The sequence below is a fragment of the Branchiostoma lanceolatum genome, chromosome 5 (assembly GCF_035083965.1).
Source record: "Branchiostoma lanceolatum isolate klBraLanc5 chromosome 5, klBraLanc5.hap2, whole genome shotgun sequence".
Classification (NCBI taxonomy): Eukaryota; Metazoa; Chordata; class Leptocardii; order Amphioxiformes; family Branchiostomatidae; genus Branchiostoma; species Branchiostoma lanceolatum.
Window position 1 is genome coordinate 12,567,678 of NC_089726.1, and position 20,392 is coordinate 12,588,069.

Genomic DNA, 20,392 nt, shown 5'->3' on the forward strand with positions numbered 1-20,392 from the left:
ATTTAAACTAGAATGTTTAAATCACTCCTTTTTTCATATTCAGAATAGTTTCTTCCACCAATTTCTAAACCAATCGTAGACCGAGAAAATCAAATGGCGGGTTTACGATAAAAAGCAAACGCGGAGGCCCCTTCTTTTCAATTTTCTGTCTTCATTTCCCCGAGTGAGTACAAATATTGTTTACTAGCACTAACCTACATGAAAGTATGATCTTTTAGTCTCGCTCGATGTCATTTGATAGCGAAACTATTGGGAATTGAAAGTGGCAAAGTCATGTTTTTGTGAATTGAGGTGGGGAGGGGGGCGACAGGAAGGTTGAAAAATATTTCGTTTAATCAAGGGTTTAATATCGAGAATCTAGTGTCAAGGATTTTCCAAGAGCTAATATATATGTGACAAAGTGAGAGTAGCTTTTACTTAGCTATTTCAAACAAAAGCAAAAATCAACGGTATCCAAACATAATTTGTTCAAATAGTTTGATTTGATAATAATATATGATAATAAATGATTTATGACAATACTGTAAATGCATTTAAGTTCGCTTGGTTTTTATTGCACGCTAAGGTGAGTGTTCACGGTGGTTTTCAGTTCGCGGAAGCGCTATAACAGTTAGCCTATAGTCACATACTGCTACAGTACTGGACAAAAATGTTTGCGGTGGTTTTAAGTTTGCGGTGAAACAGTCGCTGGAAAACTGCGAACAAAAAATGCTGCGAACATTTCTGCGTTTGCAGCAATATAATTTTCATGCTAATGTTAACATTAAGCTAAATGATACTTGAGGCTCGAGGAATAAGTTACAATATCTAATGTCCTTCTCCCTCATTTTTCAGGCACTCAAATATTGTCTTACTGCAAGAACAGTCATTTGATAGCCATTGTCATGGCAGCTGGCCCTCCCGTTGTGTTTGGCCATCCTGCGGAACAGCTAGCAGAGCTGTACAGGAGCTGTCCCAGTCGTCAGAACCAGGTCAAACTCCTACTGGCACTGTTTGGGCAGGTAGGGATGAAACATGCTATGATGAATCTATTAAGGTAATGATGTATCTGTTTTGTGGAATTGTTTTACCCATTAGCTCTAAAAGCTTTTTGATTTTATGTCTAGGAGAAATGATAACATCTACCTACATAGCTGGTATAATCCCCCTTCTGCATAACACCTGCTTCGCAGGCACGCGGCACGGCAGCAGCTGTTATTTTACACTGAATGACCTGTCACACCTATCCTTTGCACATCTATCTGCTAGCTAATCAATGAGGATGCTCCTACTGTACTTAGTAATAGCAATGCCATTGCTGTGTTCCACTCTACGTACAATAGTTCGGGGGAAAAGCAAATTTTTGCACACCTCAATCCTGTGTTGGTAAATCTCGTACTTGAAGGCATGATCCTATCTAAAGGGACTTCCCTAAAGATTCATGAATAGATTAATGACTATTTCTTGTTCTTTTCTGAGCTTGATTTGGTGTAGATGAGTCATTTACAACAAACCATCAACTGATGTGTTGTTCTTTACCCTCAGAATAACCATCTGAGCTGCCCCAGGGTGTTCCTGTATGGTCCTACAGGCTCCGGCAAGTCACATGTCATCAGCAGCATACTTAATACTCTTAAGGTATATCTTATGGTCCTGCTTTACCTAAGTGTTGGCTTAAGTTAAAAGACGTGTCATGCTGACTGCAGCATGATTGTGCAGATGTGCAGGTTATTTCATTTTACTTTCTACAAAACAATCATTCACGTACAGAAGAGTGTAAGAATCATAGAGAAAACAGTATAATTGCATGCCTTTTTTATCGTTTGGAATTATAATTTTGAGAATTTGTAGGTGATTGATAGCAAATATACATGTCTGAAAGTTGATACCTCAAGTTATTTCATTTACTTTTGACCCAAGGCCAACAAATTGTTTGTCTTGTGCTCCCAGCTACCCCATGCGTTAGTGAACTGCGTGGAGTGCTACACCTCCCGTCTCCTGTACGACCACATCCTCAACCAGGTCGCCATGGTTACACCCACCCCAGACAACGACTACACAAACTACAGCCGCTGTGACAACATGAACGATTTTGTCAAGACTTTACGTACAGTTATAGGAGATCGAGAGCTACAAGAGGAGACCATGTATATTGTAAGGAGGCTCATACATGTATTATGTATTGTCTTTGGGGGTATTATGAAAAGTTTTGATATTGTTGAAATAGCAGAAACAGATATGCCTATCATGGTTGTCAAAGAATCAAAGAAAATAAAGGATGTAGGGATAAAGACATTGTAAATTTGTTATCCTATGATAATGCGATGATGTATTCATGTTCTTCAGGTACTGGACAAAGCTGAGAGGCTGAGGGAAATGGACATGAACATCTTACCTGCCTTCCTGAGGCTTGGGGAGCTGGTATGTTGGTACTTTTATTTAATTATGTCATACCTGGGCCACAAAAACTTTTGGTACAGGTGTTCCGGACCAGACGATAACTTTGGTTATCACATGGGGTTCTGCTCTTATCACACAGGCTTCCATAGAATATTTAGAATGCATTTTGAGTGTGCTAGTTGCGCTGCTGTTGAAAATGTTAATATTATTTGTTTCGGAATCATGTTGCTACAAATACAAATACATGTTACTACTTGCTACTACAAATGTTTTGTTTGAGGACACAAAACTTTCTCAACTTCTTGCGCCTATGGCTTGAAATATGTGTTTTTTTGGTTGGTATTACCTGCCTTTCTGAGGCTTGGGAGCTGGTATGTTGGTAATTTTAAGTACCGAATGTTATACATGGCATTAGGGTATATGTCTGCAACTTGAAATATGGTAATGAACATTGAAAAGCAGTCAACAAAGTTGTGCAATGTTGTATTGTGTTACATTTGTTTATTGTGTTATGCTGTATGAATACATGTAGCTGTTGTAGCTTCAAGGAATTGCTGTTCATCTATTCTATATTGTCTCTGCAGACTGGATGCAATGTGTGTGTGATTCTGCTGACAGAGATTGTGTGGGAGAAGTTTCGAGCTGGGACAGGGGTGTGTGAACCTCTGGTGCTGCACTTCCCAGATTATACAAAAGGTGGGGCTTCTGAAGAGGTCATAGGCATTCATCCAAATTCCAATATCTTCTTCATTGTAGTTTGCAGAAAAAAAACTTGTTAAACAAGTAGTTTTATGCAAACAATATCCTTACTTTTTTGAAGTGCAGAATACTTGTAAATAGTTTGAACACAAATGGTTGTAAAAGATACAAACAAATCTATAACAAATATCCTGTGTTGACATAATTGTTTCATTACAGATGAACTGCTGGAGATCTTGTCATTAGACTGCCCAGCTGGTTATACTAAAGATTTCTACATGTCTTATGTCAACATTGTACTGAGTGTCTTCTACATGGCCTGCAGGAACCTGAATGAGATAAGACATCTTGTAAGTAAAAGTTGTGAAAATGCTATATGTCTAAGATTCCATTAGCTCAAGTTTAAGAAAGTGCAATTTTCTCTCCTTTGTAATTTGAGACTCATCTGCTGCAAAGCCATTGAAATACACCTTTAAATGCATGTAGTCCAAGCACATCATTCTCTATGTATGGACTTTCATAACTGAATGACTACAAATTTGGGGTGTAATGCAACTTATCATCAGTAATTTTGCAGTAAACTACTGTATACTGCTGCTGCCTTTACTTAAAGTTGTGCATTCCAGCTGACTGGATAAATATGAAAAGAATTATAAGGTACATGATGTATAAAGGGTGTTGAAATTGTTAGATAGTTTGAGTGATGAACAGATTGTTCAGTGGATGATACATGTATGTGCTTCTTCAACAGGCTGTACTCAACTTTCCAAAGTTTTGTGAACCAATTAAAAAAGGAGAAGGTTAGTATGATTTGTTATTTTTACCTTCACCTGTTTTCGGTTTTGGTATGGTGGAGTGGGTGTGGATGTTAACAACATAAAGCTGTTGATGGATGTTCATGATTTTTGGTAGGTGGGTAAGTGTTGGGGAGACGAAGGTTAGACAAGACACAACCGTAGCCCAACCAAGTTCCTAAAATATGTAATTGTAATGCAATTATTATTTTATCACACTGCTCAGGTCATCTAGATGTTAGTTCAAAATCAGTTCTGGGTTGGTGCCTACAAAACATGACATTGCTGTTTGAATCAGTTTGAGTGGATAAGAAATCCGGAAAATGTAAGGAACCTGTTGCCATCACTGTACAAACTCCGACTGTGAGAGTCCAGCTCCACCCAAACCTCATCCCCAGGCTGCAGCTGCAGGATGGCGCTGTTACTGCTGGACTGGTAATGGGATTGGCCGCCGTTGTTCTCGTGCAGACCAACCATCTTTATACCATTCTTCATTAGACGGACAAAATAGTTGGAGTGGGCTACATTAGGTGTCATACCAGTAAACGTGAAGAAGTAGACTCCTCCGGCTGTAGCTACAAACTTCCCCGTCTCCTGGTTGTAGGCCCCGCCCACGTTGCTAAGGATGATGTCATACGTCAACACTGTGTTGGAGGAAGGCTTCTCAAGCCCAGTCGTTCTCACCGCTGAAAACGCCACGACAGGTGGAGTAGGTGGGCTGATACCAGGTGCTCCCTTCTCACCTGCCGGTCCCTGCTCACCTTTGTCTCCCTTCTCACCTCTCGGTCCGACCGGACCCAGCTTACCTGGCGCACCACTCACGCCCTTCTCACCTGGCATTCCGCCATGCCCTGAAAATCGCAAAACAGCAAATCAATCTCAGATTGGCTGCTTTCCTATCACAACTGTTTAGCTAATGCTTGCAAGGAATGAAGATACATAGTTTCAAAGGCACATCAGTCAAATTGATTCTGACTGTCTTATTGATTGTGTCAGAGTCAGTCTACCCATATCTTCCCACTCCTGTTTGAAGATAAGCGTCCTGACCTGTGCTCAATTGGGGAGACAAAATTCCCATCAATTCAAGGAAAGCATGTGGACTGGACAATGTACTGGAGGCTGTTCAAAAAGATGAATTGAATTGAATTCCGTACCTCTGTGTCCCATGTCCCCTTTAGGCCCGGCAGGCCCGGGCGCGGCCACCACCGTGATGTTCTGGTTGTTGTTGAACTGTTTGGAGCAGGAGCCATCCTCTACCATCTCCTCTTTAGCAAGAGTCTGGATTATCAAAGTGCCAAGAAGAACAGCAACAAACACTTTTCTTTGAGCCATTTTCGACTGTTACAGCATTGGAAAATGTAGCGATACGGCTTGTGGTGAGGGTTACAGTTGTCTGGACTGATTCATGGGTTCCTGTGAAGTTTGCAAACCACCATGGTAACTAATAGCTGAAGTGGAGGAGAGTGAAAGCTCTTAGTTACTTGAGTAGGCTTTGCCAACGTCTTAAGACGTCAGTCTATCATGATCTTTGTTTGCCCATTAACGTTGCTTAGGTATCTTCTTACATTCACCTGCCTAATATTTGGAGTTAGAAGTGCAGGGCTTAGCTGTGTGTTGAAAAGTTGTGGTTTGTGTGCACTGGACTGTGTGATGCCCTTGTTGATTAATATAGCTTCAGATACAGGTACATATCTTGGCACACTTAACCAGCAGATCTTACGAGGGATACAACATGTTCCTCTTGCATCTTGGCTCCTCTATACTAGCAGACTTTCGAGTTCAAAATCCAAGAGCGTGGGCGCCAACGTCATGCTACACTTGTCAGTAAGATGTCGAGTGTAGCAACAAGTGTACTGCTGTGCAAACTATTGTACAAGCTATGGTCACGATCATTTGCATGATTAATGAGGAAATGCTACCAAAGCTTCTTGAAGAAGGATATTTGCAACATATCATATGTAATTTGGAAAGAGGAGATAATGAATTCATATAAGTTATACTGATAAGATACTTCTTTGATAGACGTTCAACTGGATGAGTGAGTGAGTTTACATATCACTTGAATTGTAATGAGACAAAATTTACTTGGCAAAGGTATGAGGTCATGGAACTTAAGTTGTGATTGAAAAGCTGTAAATACATGTGTATTGATACAGATCAACGTATTGACATTTTAAGTCTGACATTTTTTTGCTGAATACTCAGCCTCTGAAGAAGATGTTCACAAGTTGTGGAGGAACATTGAGCCACACCTGAGAAAAGCTTTGCAAACTGTCTACCTTAGAGAAGTGTCCAGGTGAGGAACTTCTGTTACTTGCTTAGGAAAACAAAACATTTTATAGATCATATTCAAGTAAACATCATTGGTGAAATGAAATTTCTCCAGATTCTTGAAGGCTAAGTCCACAGTCTTTTGTAAAAGTGATGTTTTATGATGAAGTGTTTTCAGACCATTAAAAAGTACAGGACATTTTTACATGGTTTTTCTTTCCAGTGCTCAATGGGAGAGGATGCAAGAGGAAGCTGCTGCACAGGAGACATTAGTAACAAATATCAAAAGTAGGGTTAGCTTTTGCTGTAAATGTTTTTAAGTTTGCAGGAATTTAGTTTTGCGGTAGGTAGGAAATGGAATGTTCCTACTTGTGTTTTTTAGTTTGCTGTTGAAACAAGGGGGTAGGCGGGCAGAAGACAGAACAGAAATTACCGCAAACAGAAGTATGTATACATGTACATGTTCAGTATATAGTTGTTTTATGAAAATTCTTGTGAGTGGTTCAATTGTTTTGATACCAGTGACTTCTGTTGCATGTGATCTCTGAAAGATTATGTATTGATGATAAACTGGGGTGGCAACTTAAAGGGGTTCACACATGTTTTGCCATCCCATCCATTTGATATGGAGAATTCAAATAAACTCTATTTTATTGACAGGTAGTTAGTGTACTAATGTGCTACTGATTGTATGTCTTAAGCTCTGACGGGCAAAGTGAATATGGAGCTACCGTTCTACTCCAAGTTTCTGCTGATTGCTGCTTACCTGGCATCTTACAACCCTGCTCGGACAGACCGGAGATTCTTCCTCAAGGTCTGTACATGAGTGCCACCTATTGGTCATTAATGGTACTGCAGTCATACTGAAGACTTATTCATTGGTGGTCGATGGTTCCAGTAAGTGCTCATGGTACTAGTCTGCTTCTTAAGGTCAATGTGGGGAGAAATCAAAGTTAATTGCAATGTCCAAAAACTAATTCAATCTCAAGAACAATTTAACAGTAGATTACTAGATACATTTGTATATTGTGTTGATAGTTGCTTGATTTAGAACACTTTAAACTTTTTCCCAATGATTTGATCCATGAAAAATTGCTTGAGAAAGATTTATTTACCCCAGGAATATACATGCACTACGTGCCTGGTGGTGTGTCTGTGTACATTTGACACACTCAACCTTGGTGTTCTGGAGCCAGATGGTTCTTTCATCTAAATGTCAAGTTGCATTTTATTGATTAAAGCACTGTTGGCTAGATTCCTTAGTCTAGGACAGACTAGGCAAAAGTTATGTCCTGTTACTGTGATAAATAAATATAATTTTTTAAGCCTTTACTCTGGTAGGCTGTACCAGAACTGATGTACATATGAAATATTATGTATATGCTGCAATGTTGTTTGCTGTGCCACTTTTGCTCACTGTTTCTGTTAAAAATCACCATGAGGGATATACAAAATTTAATGTACTTGCACCTAAGTGCCTTAGAGTATGCATCATTGAATTCAACAGATTAGCTGTAGGCTAAGATTCCATCCCTTTGATGTTGATTCATACAGCATGCTGGGAGGACAAAGAAAACTGTACAACAAATGAAGAGAGATGAAAGGGTAAGTATACGTGTGTATTGTGTAACTTACATCTTTAGATATCTTTTACTTTATTTCAAGATTATAGCCAAACCAACTTCCTTTGTCGCTCTGCTCTATGAATCCAACTAGGGTTGTAGTGTGCTATAGAGCAATGTGGATGCCTAGCTTGTTTTCATCACCTTATATATTAAGTAAGCAATACTACATGATTACTTAGTTGAGGCCAAAGGACTTAACTTCCACCATTTTCCCTACAGGCCAGTAGTCAGTTGTTGGGTCCCAAACCCTTCCCACTAGACAGGCTGATGGCCATCTTCTACAGCATTGTGGAAGGAAAGGTTGCACCTACTGCCAACATCTACTCACAGGTTAGTTACTGGAAATTGATAAGTTAATGAGGGCTTACGTAATTTGAAAGAGTTTATCAATTTGAAAGTAGCACATGCTTCATCTATTCACAGGTTTAGTTACCGGAGTTGCCAATTTTTAAAACTATTTTATTAATGAGATAGTCATTGCAATTTTCTTGTTGACTCCTTTATGCTTTGACACCATAGATCTCCTCCCTGGTGACCTTGCGCCTGATGACCCAAGTCGGCAGTGATGATCAGCTGGACGGGTCAAAGTTCAAGTGCACAGTGGGCCTGGACTTCATGAGGTCTATAGCCAGGTGTGGAACATCTTCAACAACAGATTCTTGTCTTCTATACCACCTAACCTGACTTTTTTTTCATAAAGAAGCGTTTACTAGTTTTCAAGGGTTGTCCCTTGTCACAAGAATTCAGGTTGTGTCTTAATGTGTGAAAAGTGTAGCAAGTGCAATACAGTTTTTGGAATCTGTTCAAAATTTCCATTCCCCATGAATGTGACTTTGAGAACACTAATAATGTTTTCTCTTTTTTTCACAGGACAGTAAACTTTGACATCATCAGGTATCTGTATGATTTCGTTTAACCTCCAAAGCCACGACTACTGTCAAGAAGCATGATACACTAACAACCTTGGGAAATGAGACAACAGTGGGCCAATGCTTGTCTATACAGGTTTCCATGGAAAAGCCAAACTTCATTTTGTGTTTTAGATTAACCTCAGGTACATGTACATGTAATGATTAAAACATAATGAATTCCATGCAAAATATAGCATGTCAAACCGGAATATACTTGACGTATCATGCTGTGATACTGTATGTGGATAACAAATAAGTCACTTACTAACTTGTGTCTGATTTGAATAATGATTCTATCCTGGAGTCTAATTGAGAACAATGTACTTCTGTATAAACAGCACTGAATTTTTTATGCCAATACTTTAAGATTTCCTTAGTGAATAGTTCCTCAGATGCATGTATGTGGTGCTGAAAATGATTAGATAGGAAAAATTATTAGTACCTGAAAAAATTAGACTCATGATATTTGTGACAATGGAAGAGTAGCTTTGATATGGAACCCAAAGAGTTTTCCTAAGGAAAATATGGAATGTCTAGAGGTATTGTTGGATGCAAGCTAAGAATCTAGAATAGATAAAACTAAAGGTTACAATTGACTTAATGAGCATCCATTGATTTCTAAGTGCCATCAAAGTACTGATTCATTTATACACTATATGAACCAAGAAATCAAGTGCATTAAGAAATAAAGAATGGTATTTTCTTACTCCTGGAAAAAAAGCTTGTGTCGATCACTTATCATAACCCTAGGCCTAATAGCTGTACTAATGCTTCTACTTTCTAAGTAATGATAGGATTTTCTCAGGTCTTAAAGGTACTGTGACACCATTCCCTGGGACCTCACACCTTGTTAACTACCTACATGTAATCCCAAGTCAATAAGCTTCAACTTTCCACTGACTAAGGTTACAACCCAAGAAATTACAGCACATTCTTGAACTTTATTGGCAAAGAACAGTTATGGCTACTATTAGAACTTGATGACATGCTCTTGGACTGTTTCTCAGGACCTCACACCTTGTTAACTACATAATGCTGAGCTCACATGTTCTTAAGCATGTGTGGCAAGGATTAGTACCCTTTTACAATCCACTTCGTGAGGTATCCATGACTTTCGATCACACAAATCACACTCAATCATCATTCACAAACAACATGGTGTAAACCATGAGGCTTAATCAACTTTGTGACCCAAGGTCTTTATTGAAGTTTCTTTGGCTTGTTTATGTACTTTGCACAATCTTGCAGTCTCTTTGCTTGTTCAGAAATGTTGTTCAGCCGTTGGTGATTTTTCGTAGCAGTTTGCTGAAAGATAGAAAACAGAACAGCTTATAGGTTCAAAACAAGCAGAGACGTCTTATCCCTCAGTTTGACAACTATGAAAAACATCTATCAATCAGCCACACATATAACTATTTTGTACAATGTTCGCTACTGCAAGGACCTCTACACTTGCTTGCAGGACATACGAACTTTAGCAAGGTAAGCTTATCTTTCTTGCCATCATCAATTTCCATGCCTCTTAATTCATGCCTCTTGGGTCTTTAACTCCTGCCAAAAGTGTGAAACCCAAGGAAGCCATGTTAACTGTTACAGCTAATTGATTGTCATATGCCTTTCCAACTGACAGAATGTCAAATCAAGGCTTTGCTTGTCCAAGTTGTTTTGTCTCCTTAACTCTAATCCTTTGCAACCATTTCCTCCAGGGCATACCAGTAGGGATAAGGCACAGGACATCCTATTGGTGCTTTAGTAAGAGACAAATCTGTCCTCATCTCTTCCACATGTGACTCTTTACCCACTCTTAACTGACTTCTAAGGTAAGAAAGTTATTTTTGTCTTTGAGCTCTTTGTTCAAATTTGACAGCTAGCTTGAATGTAGAAAATTCTTTAATCAAGAAATAGAAACTTAAAAATGATTTGTATTGTCACAGTGGTGTAGTTGAATTAGGTCCAATGCAGTGAAGATGTTGATACTACGGTAGCAACAAAAAAGCTTTCTTGGCATGTAGTTGATGGTATGTCTCATAAATAGCTAAGTCTTGAAATAAACACCTTATATTACGATAAGAATGAAATTCAGATGTCGTAATGTAGAAACTTGAACTGTGATTGTTTCTCTTAGAAAACAGTTGTTGTAGTGTCCTTCTTCAGGAAAAGGTTCTTTGTTCCGGACAAGTGTAGTGTTATTTTATGGTGTCAGGTTCGAGTCACTTAGTGGACTTCATGTCCTTGACAGCAAATGTAGTTTTGTCACCATGTAGTACTTCTGCTTGACTAGCTTTTATGGTGCATGTTCCTAGACCAATTTTTCTTCAAATTGATTTGGTTTGAACGGGGGTAAGAAAAAAATTGTTTTCCATGCAGTCATGCAACAAAAGCCTGGAGGTTGCCAGAAATCTTTTAGAAGGCTTTTATTATCACAAGCTGATTATGAAGTTTAGTGATAAAAAGCCCTAACTCAGGAAGGGTTAAAGTCACACTTAGGAGAAGGATGGTAGAAGGTGAAAGGGAAAAAGTATTCAATTCATGGATACTGCTAACAACTTAAGCATCTGATATAAGAAGACAATTGATAAACCTTTCATATGACTTTTTTTCTGTCTCTCTCCATTTCTTTGTTTCACAACATGCTTCAAGACTTTACTTAATTGTACTATACCCTTCACAAGGTGCCACTGCCATGCCGGACAGGATAAACAGTCAAGGCATTCCTTCTTCCTTTTATTTGAGCTCTTTTGATATTTGTTTGTCAGTCGGTAATGAAGCTTGGTTTTAAATCCTGCGTACAAGACCGACTTAGCCTTTGTAGACAGAGCGAGCTATAAATACACTGTCCAAAAGCTTTGTGACAACCTTTGGGAGTCTATGAATAAGACAGAATTTGCTAGTAATCAAGTACATCTTTTGAAAGCCTTATATTTGGACTGTGTAATTTCCCTTGATTGAATTTGTGACTCCTATGAGAAAACCTGTGACTTCTAGTAACCTGTTAGGTCGTCCAAAAACACAAGATTCAGGCATGAGTTTCTGAAGAGGTTTTGCATTTAAGGCCAAACAAGATAAACTTCCATCTTACCCTGGCCGCAGGGATTTCAAAACACAACAGGGAGGGCAGTGTTTAGTAATCCTTTCAATCAGGTTCTAAACTGTCTTACAGTTCTCCTCCCTTCAGTTAATTTGCGTGTCTGCCTACCGGTAATACAGAGAGTATTTTTGCTAATCTCCATCACTCTGAATCATAAATGTGTGTAAGAGGCAACATGGGTTGAAAAGGTTACTGAATCAGGAATGACCTACTCATAGTCCATACATGTACACAGACCTTCCCTTCACCCATGGTAAGAGAATAGCTTGCCATTCTCTCAGCTTAATTGATGATGTGACTGGGAGGTAAACCTGCTACCCTACACAGCTAATCTGGACTGCTGTGGTACAACAGCTTTATCAGCCCTTAAAAAAACTTCTAGTCCTACATGTACCATTCCAAGCTCACCAGACGAAGGCAGTTTTTTCGAATCTAGTAAATGTTTAAAAAAAGTTTGTGGTCACTTAAAGTTGTAGTTACAAGAGTTTTTTGCATGGATACATTATGTTGGATTGATCACTGATTGGTTGAAAGTTTGAGATCTCAGATTGGCTTTGTTTGGTTTGGAATGAAGCAAAACAAAGGAGTATCATCCCTGAATTCATGAAGTTGACTTTTCAATAACTGTTGCCATATATCAATCTGTCAACTTAATATAACTAATGCTATAGGAAAGATAATTTATCAAGTTTTAAGTCTACCAAAAACAGGCAAACCCCCAATGATTTAAAAGGCATTCTGTTAATGTTAGATAGTAAACAGTTCTGATATTTAACACTCATACCATACAATCTGTTTCTTTTGTAGTTGTCAACCAGAAGACAGCTTCAACAATATTGAGAAGTGCTGACAAGATAAGGATCTTGACAGGTTTGTCTCAAGTGTTTACTGACTCCATGCGATGTAGTTTAGCCTTTGTAACAGTTCATACCAAGCATTCCTACCATAGATTGTTTAAGAGGAGTCATACACTCCAGTTGTTTTGTACTTAAACAGTCTGATAACACGGACATTAGTGCACATGTACATGTAGCTGCTGTACAGATGTGACCCTGTATTGTTATACCCAGACAGAAAGCAATATTTTGTGAGTAATTCAAAGCTTTGTGGATATCTGAAGTGATTGTAGATTGCAGATATGTAGAACATACACCAGACGCAACAGCGTGCCAACTATATGATGTGTATAGATTATGCCTCTTAGCAACACTGTATCTGACTAGCCTCCTTGGTGACTGGACCTTCTTGGCAGTTTTCTATAGTTTTTTTTTGGCAGGCTAGGAGGCTAGTGTCTGACAACATGTAGCAGCATACATGCCTGGTTGACCCCCAAACCTTGTTAGCATGGCCGAGCATCTAGAGTTCAATCCTGTAGATTTAACTCAGACATTGTTTCCTCTCTGAGTGATTATGAGGCAGACAGACTTTCAGGGATTATTTTACACATCATTAGCAAAATGTGCTGGTGCAATGATTGGGTGAAAGGGTTACATGTTGATTTATGTGACCAGGTCTTAAGTCTAACAGTGTCTCACCTAACTCACTGTCAGGAGGACGTAATTAGAAAGTTCTGCTTGAGTGAAGTTTTGTTGGCCTTTGATCAATGACTGTGTATCCACTTGAGATCCTGTAAATGCACCTGGGTCACCATAAGTGGCCCTCCTAGAGCAGCAAAGCCTTGAAGAAGTCTTAAAATAGAAAATGATACCTTCTATATCCAAATTGACAAGGACCTATGGGTCCCCACCTACACCATAGAAAAAATGTGTACAATATTGAATGATCATATTCTTTAGATGTTGGCAAACAAATTTGGTCTCTAAATCCTTGCCTTAAGTTGTCCAAAATATTGCTGTAGAATTGGAAGAGATGTGGCATCTATAAAACTGGTCCATTTGTAAGGAATTTTTTTCACTGAATTAAATCAATGCATGTTCTTTGCACTAAATCTTGTTAAATGATTGATACATTATGACGATCATTATGCTTACTGTAAAAGCTCCCAGTCACAGAATGCCAGTTACTGTAAGCTTAACATCCAATAGTGCTGTTTGTCAGAAACGTATATGTTGATGGCACCATCTGAGATGACCATGAAAAGACAGGAAATATGTTAGCTGTCATAACTGCCGTACAGGCATGGCACCATGCACCATTACCTTTGCACCACAGCTATGCCTGTCCCCGCGGACAGGTGAGCGTGGGCAGACGTGTGTTAACAGACAACACTCTCCGGTTGTCCCCACTTCCGCTGCCTGCTCCACAACATATCTCCCACCTCCTGTGTGGTTTTCACACCTGGGTTACCTGATCAGCCCCGTGTCAACTCTGGAGACCTGCGTAGCCTTCTCACCTGTGTGGTTTCAGTGTGCAAACCAGCATGTGGAGTTAAACACCCCTAACCCAGGTGATATTGCTTTCCTGTAATTCGTTTGATTATTTGCTGATCAAACAAGCCAAGGAAGGTGAGATAAGCAGATCTAGAAAGAGATAGCAAGCTTTTATTTGCCATGAGTCTTTTGGAGAATGATACAACAGTACTACAGTGCATTGTTATTCCTCAATGTGTGGCATGCTGCTAACGTTGTGTGGTATGTGCTGACCATATCATGATCTGAAGAAGTTACTCAAAGGTCCATGCAGGTAAGACAGATGTGTTTGTTCTGCAATTTGTTTTACCTGAGCAGGCCAAGCCTTTCTTTGAAGAAAGGATGATGGTGTTCCTGTTGGTGTTATTTTCACCTGAGTGTTCTGGCCTAAAATGTGAATGACATTGCATACTTTCTCTCGCACCAAAAAGTTTGATTTTGACAATAATGTGCCATAATTATGGAAGATTTGAGTAACCACCGTTTACAATTAAAGATATAATGTTCATTGAAATTTTTGTACAATCAAGTAAATTTTCTTAAATTTTGCAGGGATATGCTTCTCGATCCATCAGTTAAGAGACCAGCTGTAGGAAGGCAATACATGTTGTACATATTATGTAACTGGCTAGGGACTGCCTATTAGTAAACTAATGCAGGGCTGATTTCCCATTGTTTGTTTCTTTTGAAATAGTTTCAAAGTTGAGAGAAATAGTGTTAACACATTCCACACCTCTTAGCACGGACCTTCGGTGGTTAACCAGTGCTCGTATACACAAACACAGCTTGTGGGAGGTCGGTGCTAATGAGCTGTGGATAGCTGGGAAAGTTTTGTCATTAGAAAGCTATATTTCATTACTAGTAAGCAGGTGCTTATGACAGTTGGTGACTTTCACTAGAAAAATAGTTTGTGTATTGTTCTACATCAGACTTTAAGGCAGCCACAAAATCCTAGAGACAATGTATTATGTTTTGGTTTGTAATAAAACTTGGTAATACTTTTATTGTGTGTGGAATATGAGAGAGGGCATGTGTTTGATGGAATCCTGGCAACCCTATCGTTCAGATAACACACACAGTGCAATATCACTTCGGCTGGTGATACCGACTCATCATAAGATAAGCAAAACAAACACATTTCTCAATTGCAGACAAACATTTTTGGCAATCATTGATCTGTATGTCTATGGCTATCAGTTTGATTTTGGAGATAATACTTGGCAGTTTGACTTAGTTGTGTCACAGTAAGGTCAGTGTGCCTTTCCGTTTGGATGACGGATCATGTGATGTCCAAAATCCAATCTTGTAGTGTTGACAAAATAAAAGGGAACAAGACCAGTGACAACTGAACCATGTTACAAGCAGTTCTGTGATTTGACATGAATTTTGTAAGCTCTTTTGAAATCCGGTAGAAAAACATTGTTGCGCTGATTTATATGAGACATTGAAGATTATTATGGTATTGCTACATTCAATTTGGTTCATGAAGGCTTCAGCCATTTTCCACTGTTTCCAACGATCTTATTGATTCCCTTACTTTTCACCTCCCGCTACAGAATGCCTGTCCCTTTGGTTCTTTTGTGTGGATTGTCTACAGTATTTTGACATAATTACTAAAGATAGAAATACGTTGAAAAAAATCCAGAAAGAATGATAATTTCCAGCTTGCAACAAGTGGCTTTGGATACTTGACATAATATTCTACGCCTTCTTGAAAGTTTTAGCTGAACTGCGTGAATACTTTAATAGCTCAACAGTGACTCCAATATTAGCATTTTTACAGTAGGTGCCTTCTGTCCACTTTGACTCCTTATCGCAAGGGCACTTTGTACCCTCTGTGTACCCTGGTGATGTTTAGGCAATTAGTCTGGCAATTAGCAGTGTTTCTTCACACCAGCCCTGGAGCACCCAGCAGAGCACATGCTGCAGACAGGTAGGTGCTTTATCAGGATTACCTTATCCTGGCAAGACTGCTTCTTCCCCCTCCTGCTGCCAGCGGTTTGCTTTGGCACTGAGGCTTGTAACAGGTGTCAAGGATAGAGAAGGATTGTAAAGCCTAGACGTTGTGACATGCACTGAGCTTTCTTGGCGATGTGTAAATGCATGCAGACCATTTGTACACACTGAGTTCTTTGTGTTCGGCGTTGATGTAGCATTGAAGTCATCATGCAACTTGACATTTTGACAACACCCGCTGAGTCTGCATTTCCTGTGGTAATGTGTAACATCTTGTGGCACACTTAATTTTGCAAAGTCTGACAGTGCAGATTAAGACTGTAAAACATGACATCATGGCTTTCCTCTTAAGACATGACATTGAACTTTAAGACTGCCTTGGACACATCCCCACTTTTCTTTGTCACCAAGGTCTTGACTTGAAAGGTTGAAAGGAAACAATTCCAGTTTCCTAATCCAATTAATTAGCTGGAAGCTTAGTTCTCGTAAACTTAGCTTCCACTCCTGACAGTCACCACTGTCTGATTCAACCTCAGCCCACAGTTTGTTAGTCTTTTGTCAATCCTGTCTCATTTGTGTGACCCTCTGACCTGCAGAGGTATTTAAGGGCTTATATCTCCTACTAATGAAGCCACAGGGAGACACAACCAACACCTCAGTCTATACCAGGGCAGTTTAACTGCTATTGTAGGCCGGCTGCCAATCCTCCTGTAGAAAACCTATGGCTTGTAATAAATCTTCCCCTTTGTACCCTGGATCTGCTGTAAGCACCTTGTCTGGCAATGTTGTGGCCATTTGTATACTTGTACAGTCTATACAATGTATACTTTCTACAGCTCTTATGAAACCTTTCAACTAAGGAGCTTCATCCAGAGTCAGTCACTGCCTCTCCAAAATGTTAGCATTGCTGGGGACCTTCGACATTTAAATGTAGCCAAAAAAATGCAGACTGCAATATGATGAATTATGTTGATTCCTTTTTTCCTAAATGGCAGCAATCTATTTTTACTAGATAAAACTTAACATCAGGCAGTATCTCATACATGTTTAATGGCTGTGGGTTAACAAGGAAAATAATTACTGTTCAGCTCTTGACAAGTGGAGCATGACTCTAACCTGTAATTCTAACATCTGTGAACACAGAGATTAGTTTGAGTTGTTTGAAGTTTCTGCTGAACTGTAACTTTGGACCCGTGAGTGGCATGCTCCCCTCAGGTTCACTAGGCATCTGGGGTAAGAGGTTGTCTGGAGTGGCCCAGCTTCCTCTTCACATCTGTCTTAAGAAATAAAACGTCTTGCTTCTGCTGTCAGTTAGTGTTGTACTGAGCACCTTTAGAGACTACTTGCTGGTAAGACTTTTTTGGTCAGACTTTTCTTTCTTTTGCACTGTTTGTGTGAATGGTATGTTACTTTGTGTGCTTCCTAATTTTCACTACTCTTTTGCCTTCTTATGTGTTGTAAGACGATCATTCTGGTCTATAGTTTCTACATTCTAAATTATGAATTAACATATTGAATATGACAAAAAAGTTATAATGTAGAGCAGGAACCCTTATTTTTATGATACCCATGTGCCATTGATATTGTTTGGTTAACTGTGTTAGCAATACATTTGCAGACATGCCTTTTACAGTAATCTTTATTATATGCTTTTCCCAGACCCTAGCAGAAGGTGTGGGGTAATACTGATTCTGCCAAGATTGACACACCCAATAAGGTTGTTTCTGACAATTTGTCTCTCATAGAGTTGCTGTATTGACTGTAAACCTGACAGGTTTATGTACACATTGCCGTGGGACCAAGGGTCGTTCTCTGCTGATCATAGCATGTATTCTCTGGTTGTTATTCTTAACAAGTCTGGACAAACATTTGCTTCTGTCAGGAATAAGCTCAGTTACTCCTGGATTGCAGTATATGTTACTTCTCGCAGTGAATCAAGTCTGAGTATAGTCTGAGTAACACAGACATGTGTTTGCTAACAACATGACCCCTGCACTTCATGTATGTGGCCCTGTATAACTTGCACTTAAAAAAATGATGAGGAAAGAAAATTGTTCTTACTTTTGGTGTTCTATATATCTTTGTCATGCCTTTATACTTGTAGGAAGTTGTAGGGACTAGTTACATAGGGTGCCTTCCTCTGACAAAAATCTGTCTGTTTACGCACTTCCTGACTTCACACTGGTTAGGTCAATAGGATGTAGTGTTTTGTGCTGATAAGCTTGCTGACTAACTAATTGGACAAAGTGCGGACGTAACAACAACGTAGAATGACCAACACATTTTTGGAGCATGGTACTGATGGATATGTGTATAAAACCATGTGTAACTGAATACCCAAAACCAAGACTTCAATGTCAAGGTTCATTGTTTTCATTGCTTTGGTTGAAGTGTGAGCAACTTGACCTTTGAACATTTAACAGGTGAGCAGTGCAGACCTTTGACCTTGATTGAACATTGCCTTTGACTGTTGTTCACTCTTTCTCAGTATACGTATGCTGTAGTCTTCCACAGGCAAGCAAAGAACTTCCTTGGCAAGATAAGAGGGCAAGTAATAATTTGTCTTTACACTCAATTTTTGCAGTACCTGAAATGCTGATGATAAGAAATTGTTTCTGGCACCTGTTGCCTCGCAGGATGAGGCTGATTCACGAGGAAATCCTAGCTTCTATCCTGTCTTAACCAGCTTTGCGGGAAGCCACAAATGTTAGACCTCACATCCCACTTCATCACCGTTGTCCCGCTGATCGCCAAGTGTAGCTGACGCCAGTTGTTTTCCTGAGTTTAGGGCAAAGATTGACGCAGTTAGAAGGAGTTTCTGTAAGCATCCTTAGCAATATCTCCCTGTCCAGCCTCTCACAGACTTCCTGCTTGTAAGCTGGTCTACTTGGGTAGACAAGTCTTACCGACACACCTACTTGACTTTGTCTTACAGACAAATGTGTTACATTACACCAAGTGTGTCTGGACGAGACTGTCAGGCGAGTTTTGCATGTGACTTTTTCTCTCAATTTCCCTTGATCTGTTATTGCTGCAGGAGGTGGTACAGAATCAGGTCCTCCAAAGATCACCGAGGACATTGAACTGTGAGGTGTCGGACATCAGCATCACCTGCACAGCATCACTTCCGACGTACCCAGAGGAAAGTGTTAGTGTTGGGAGACAGTTTCGACACACGGTCGTCTGTGTCTGTGTCCCGTCTCCTCTTGACAAGACAGACCCCAGACCAACTGGTGAACGTTCCCCTCTGAAATAGTGTAAGCCATTCACCGCTTGGATCAACTGCAAGGATTCTGCCCAGAGGATTACCTGTCTTCAGCAGACTTCTGCGAACTTCTGTCATCTACCAATTAGGATTACTCTCAACAAGCCCACGTGCACGTCTGCAAACTCCACGACCTAGAACACTCCTCCTGGGGATTGCACACAAGTTCAAGATAAACCTATTCATCAGTATCTCTCCCAGTCCTCCAGTCCGAGAAACTTAAGATGACTTCAGTTTGTTGACTTTTCCTCAGACTCCTTGTGCCACGGTCCCTGAGGGATTTCCTGCACCAGTTCAAGTTAAACGGCCATTAAATCTGGTTAAACACCCGGACAAGCCCTTAAAGGACGCCCTCGTAAATTCTGATCCACCCCCTGTAAATTATCCCTTGGAATTTTGCAAGAAAGCAGAAAAAGAGACTTTTTTGGCAAGATAGCAAAATACTATATTATTGGTAACGAACGCTTAAGGCTGATGTGCCCTTCCTGATCAGAGTGAGAAGTGCCTTGCACAGAGACCTGTATGGACGTAGACTGAATGATGGAAAAGTGCCGTACATACATCTGTGCATCTGTGACAATGTTGCTGGCCGTCCTGCTTCTCCTGCCATATGTTGGGGATGCACAAGGCCTGTATCCACGGATGAACCCCTTCTTCTTCCTCTGTAACTACCAGGTAAGAGTTGCATCTAATGCATTTAAGTGTTACACAATTATTATTATAGTCCTTCCAACTATAATGTATATAGAGCATTAAGAAGTTAACTTTTACTGAGAGGGAAATTCTGTTGCTAAATCCAACTATCATAGCAGGAATGTCATTTTTTATCAGCAGTTAGAACAATAATTTGTCACTTAGTGACCACCTACATGTATTGGTGCAGTAGTCTTCCCTTGGATTTTCCCATTGAACAAGCATTGAAAGGTACTGTAAATGCATTTAAGTTTGCGTGGTTGTTATTTTGCGCTAAGGTGAAAATTGAGTGATTGCGGTAGTTTTATGTTTGTGGCAGCACTATAGTCACATACTGCTAAC

At 39.7% G+C, this 20,392-nt stretch overlaps 3 protein-coding genes across 3 annotated transcripts in view; 2 read left to right on the forward strand and 1 right to left on the reverse strand.

The window, feature by feature from the left end:
• The first annotated feature begins 66 nt into the window (after window positions 1-66).
• Window positions 67-9,399, forward strand: LOC136435203 (origin recognition complex subunit 5-like). Its single transcript, XM_066428492.1, has 15 exons — window positions 67-163; window positions 835-1,001; window positions 1,525-1,617; window positions 1,930-2,133; window positions 2,326-2,400; window positions 2,964-3,075; window positions 3,298-3,428; window positions 3,830-3,878; window positions 6,078-6,168; window positions 6,367-6,431; window positions 6,845-6,957; window positions 7,698-7,748; window positions 7,988-8,098; window positions 8,288-8,400; window positions 8,639-9,399. Exons 2-15 carry the CDS (start codon window positions 885-887, stop codon window positions 8,682-8,684), a joined length of 1,371 nt encoding a protein of 456 aa, XP_066284589.1. The 5' UTR covers window positions 67-163; window positions 835-884; the 3' UTR covers window positions 8,685-9,399.
• On the reverse strand, window positions 4,071-4,719 carry LOC136434256 (complement C1q-like protein 3). Its single transcript, XM_066426986.1, has one exon. It carries the CDS (start codon window positions 4,710-4,712, stop codon window positions 4,167-4,169), a length of 546 nt encoding a protein of 181 aa, XP_066283083.1. The 5' UTR covers window positions 4,713-4,719; the 3' UTR covers window positions 4,071-4,166.
• A 935-nt stretch (window positions 9,400-10,334) lies between the features above and the next one.
• LOC136435204 (reelin-like) overlaps window positions 10,335-20,392 on the forward strand; it is a 42,868-nt gene continuing 32,810 nt past the window's right edge. The window contains exons 1-3 of the mRNA XM_066428493.1: window positions 10,335-10,499; window positions 12,575-12,637; window positions 19,130-20,032. Of these exons, the coding sequence (XP_066284590.1) occupies window positions 19,895-20,032 (138 nt within the window). The 5' untranslated portion in view covers window positions 10,335-10,499; window positions 12,575-12,637; window positions 19,130-19,894. The remainder of the gene's footprint in view (window positions 10,500-12,574; window positions 12,638-19,129; window positions 20,033-20,392) is intronic.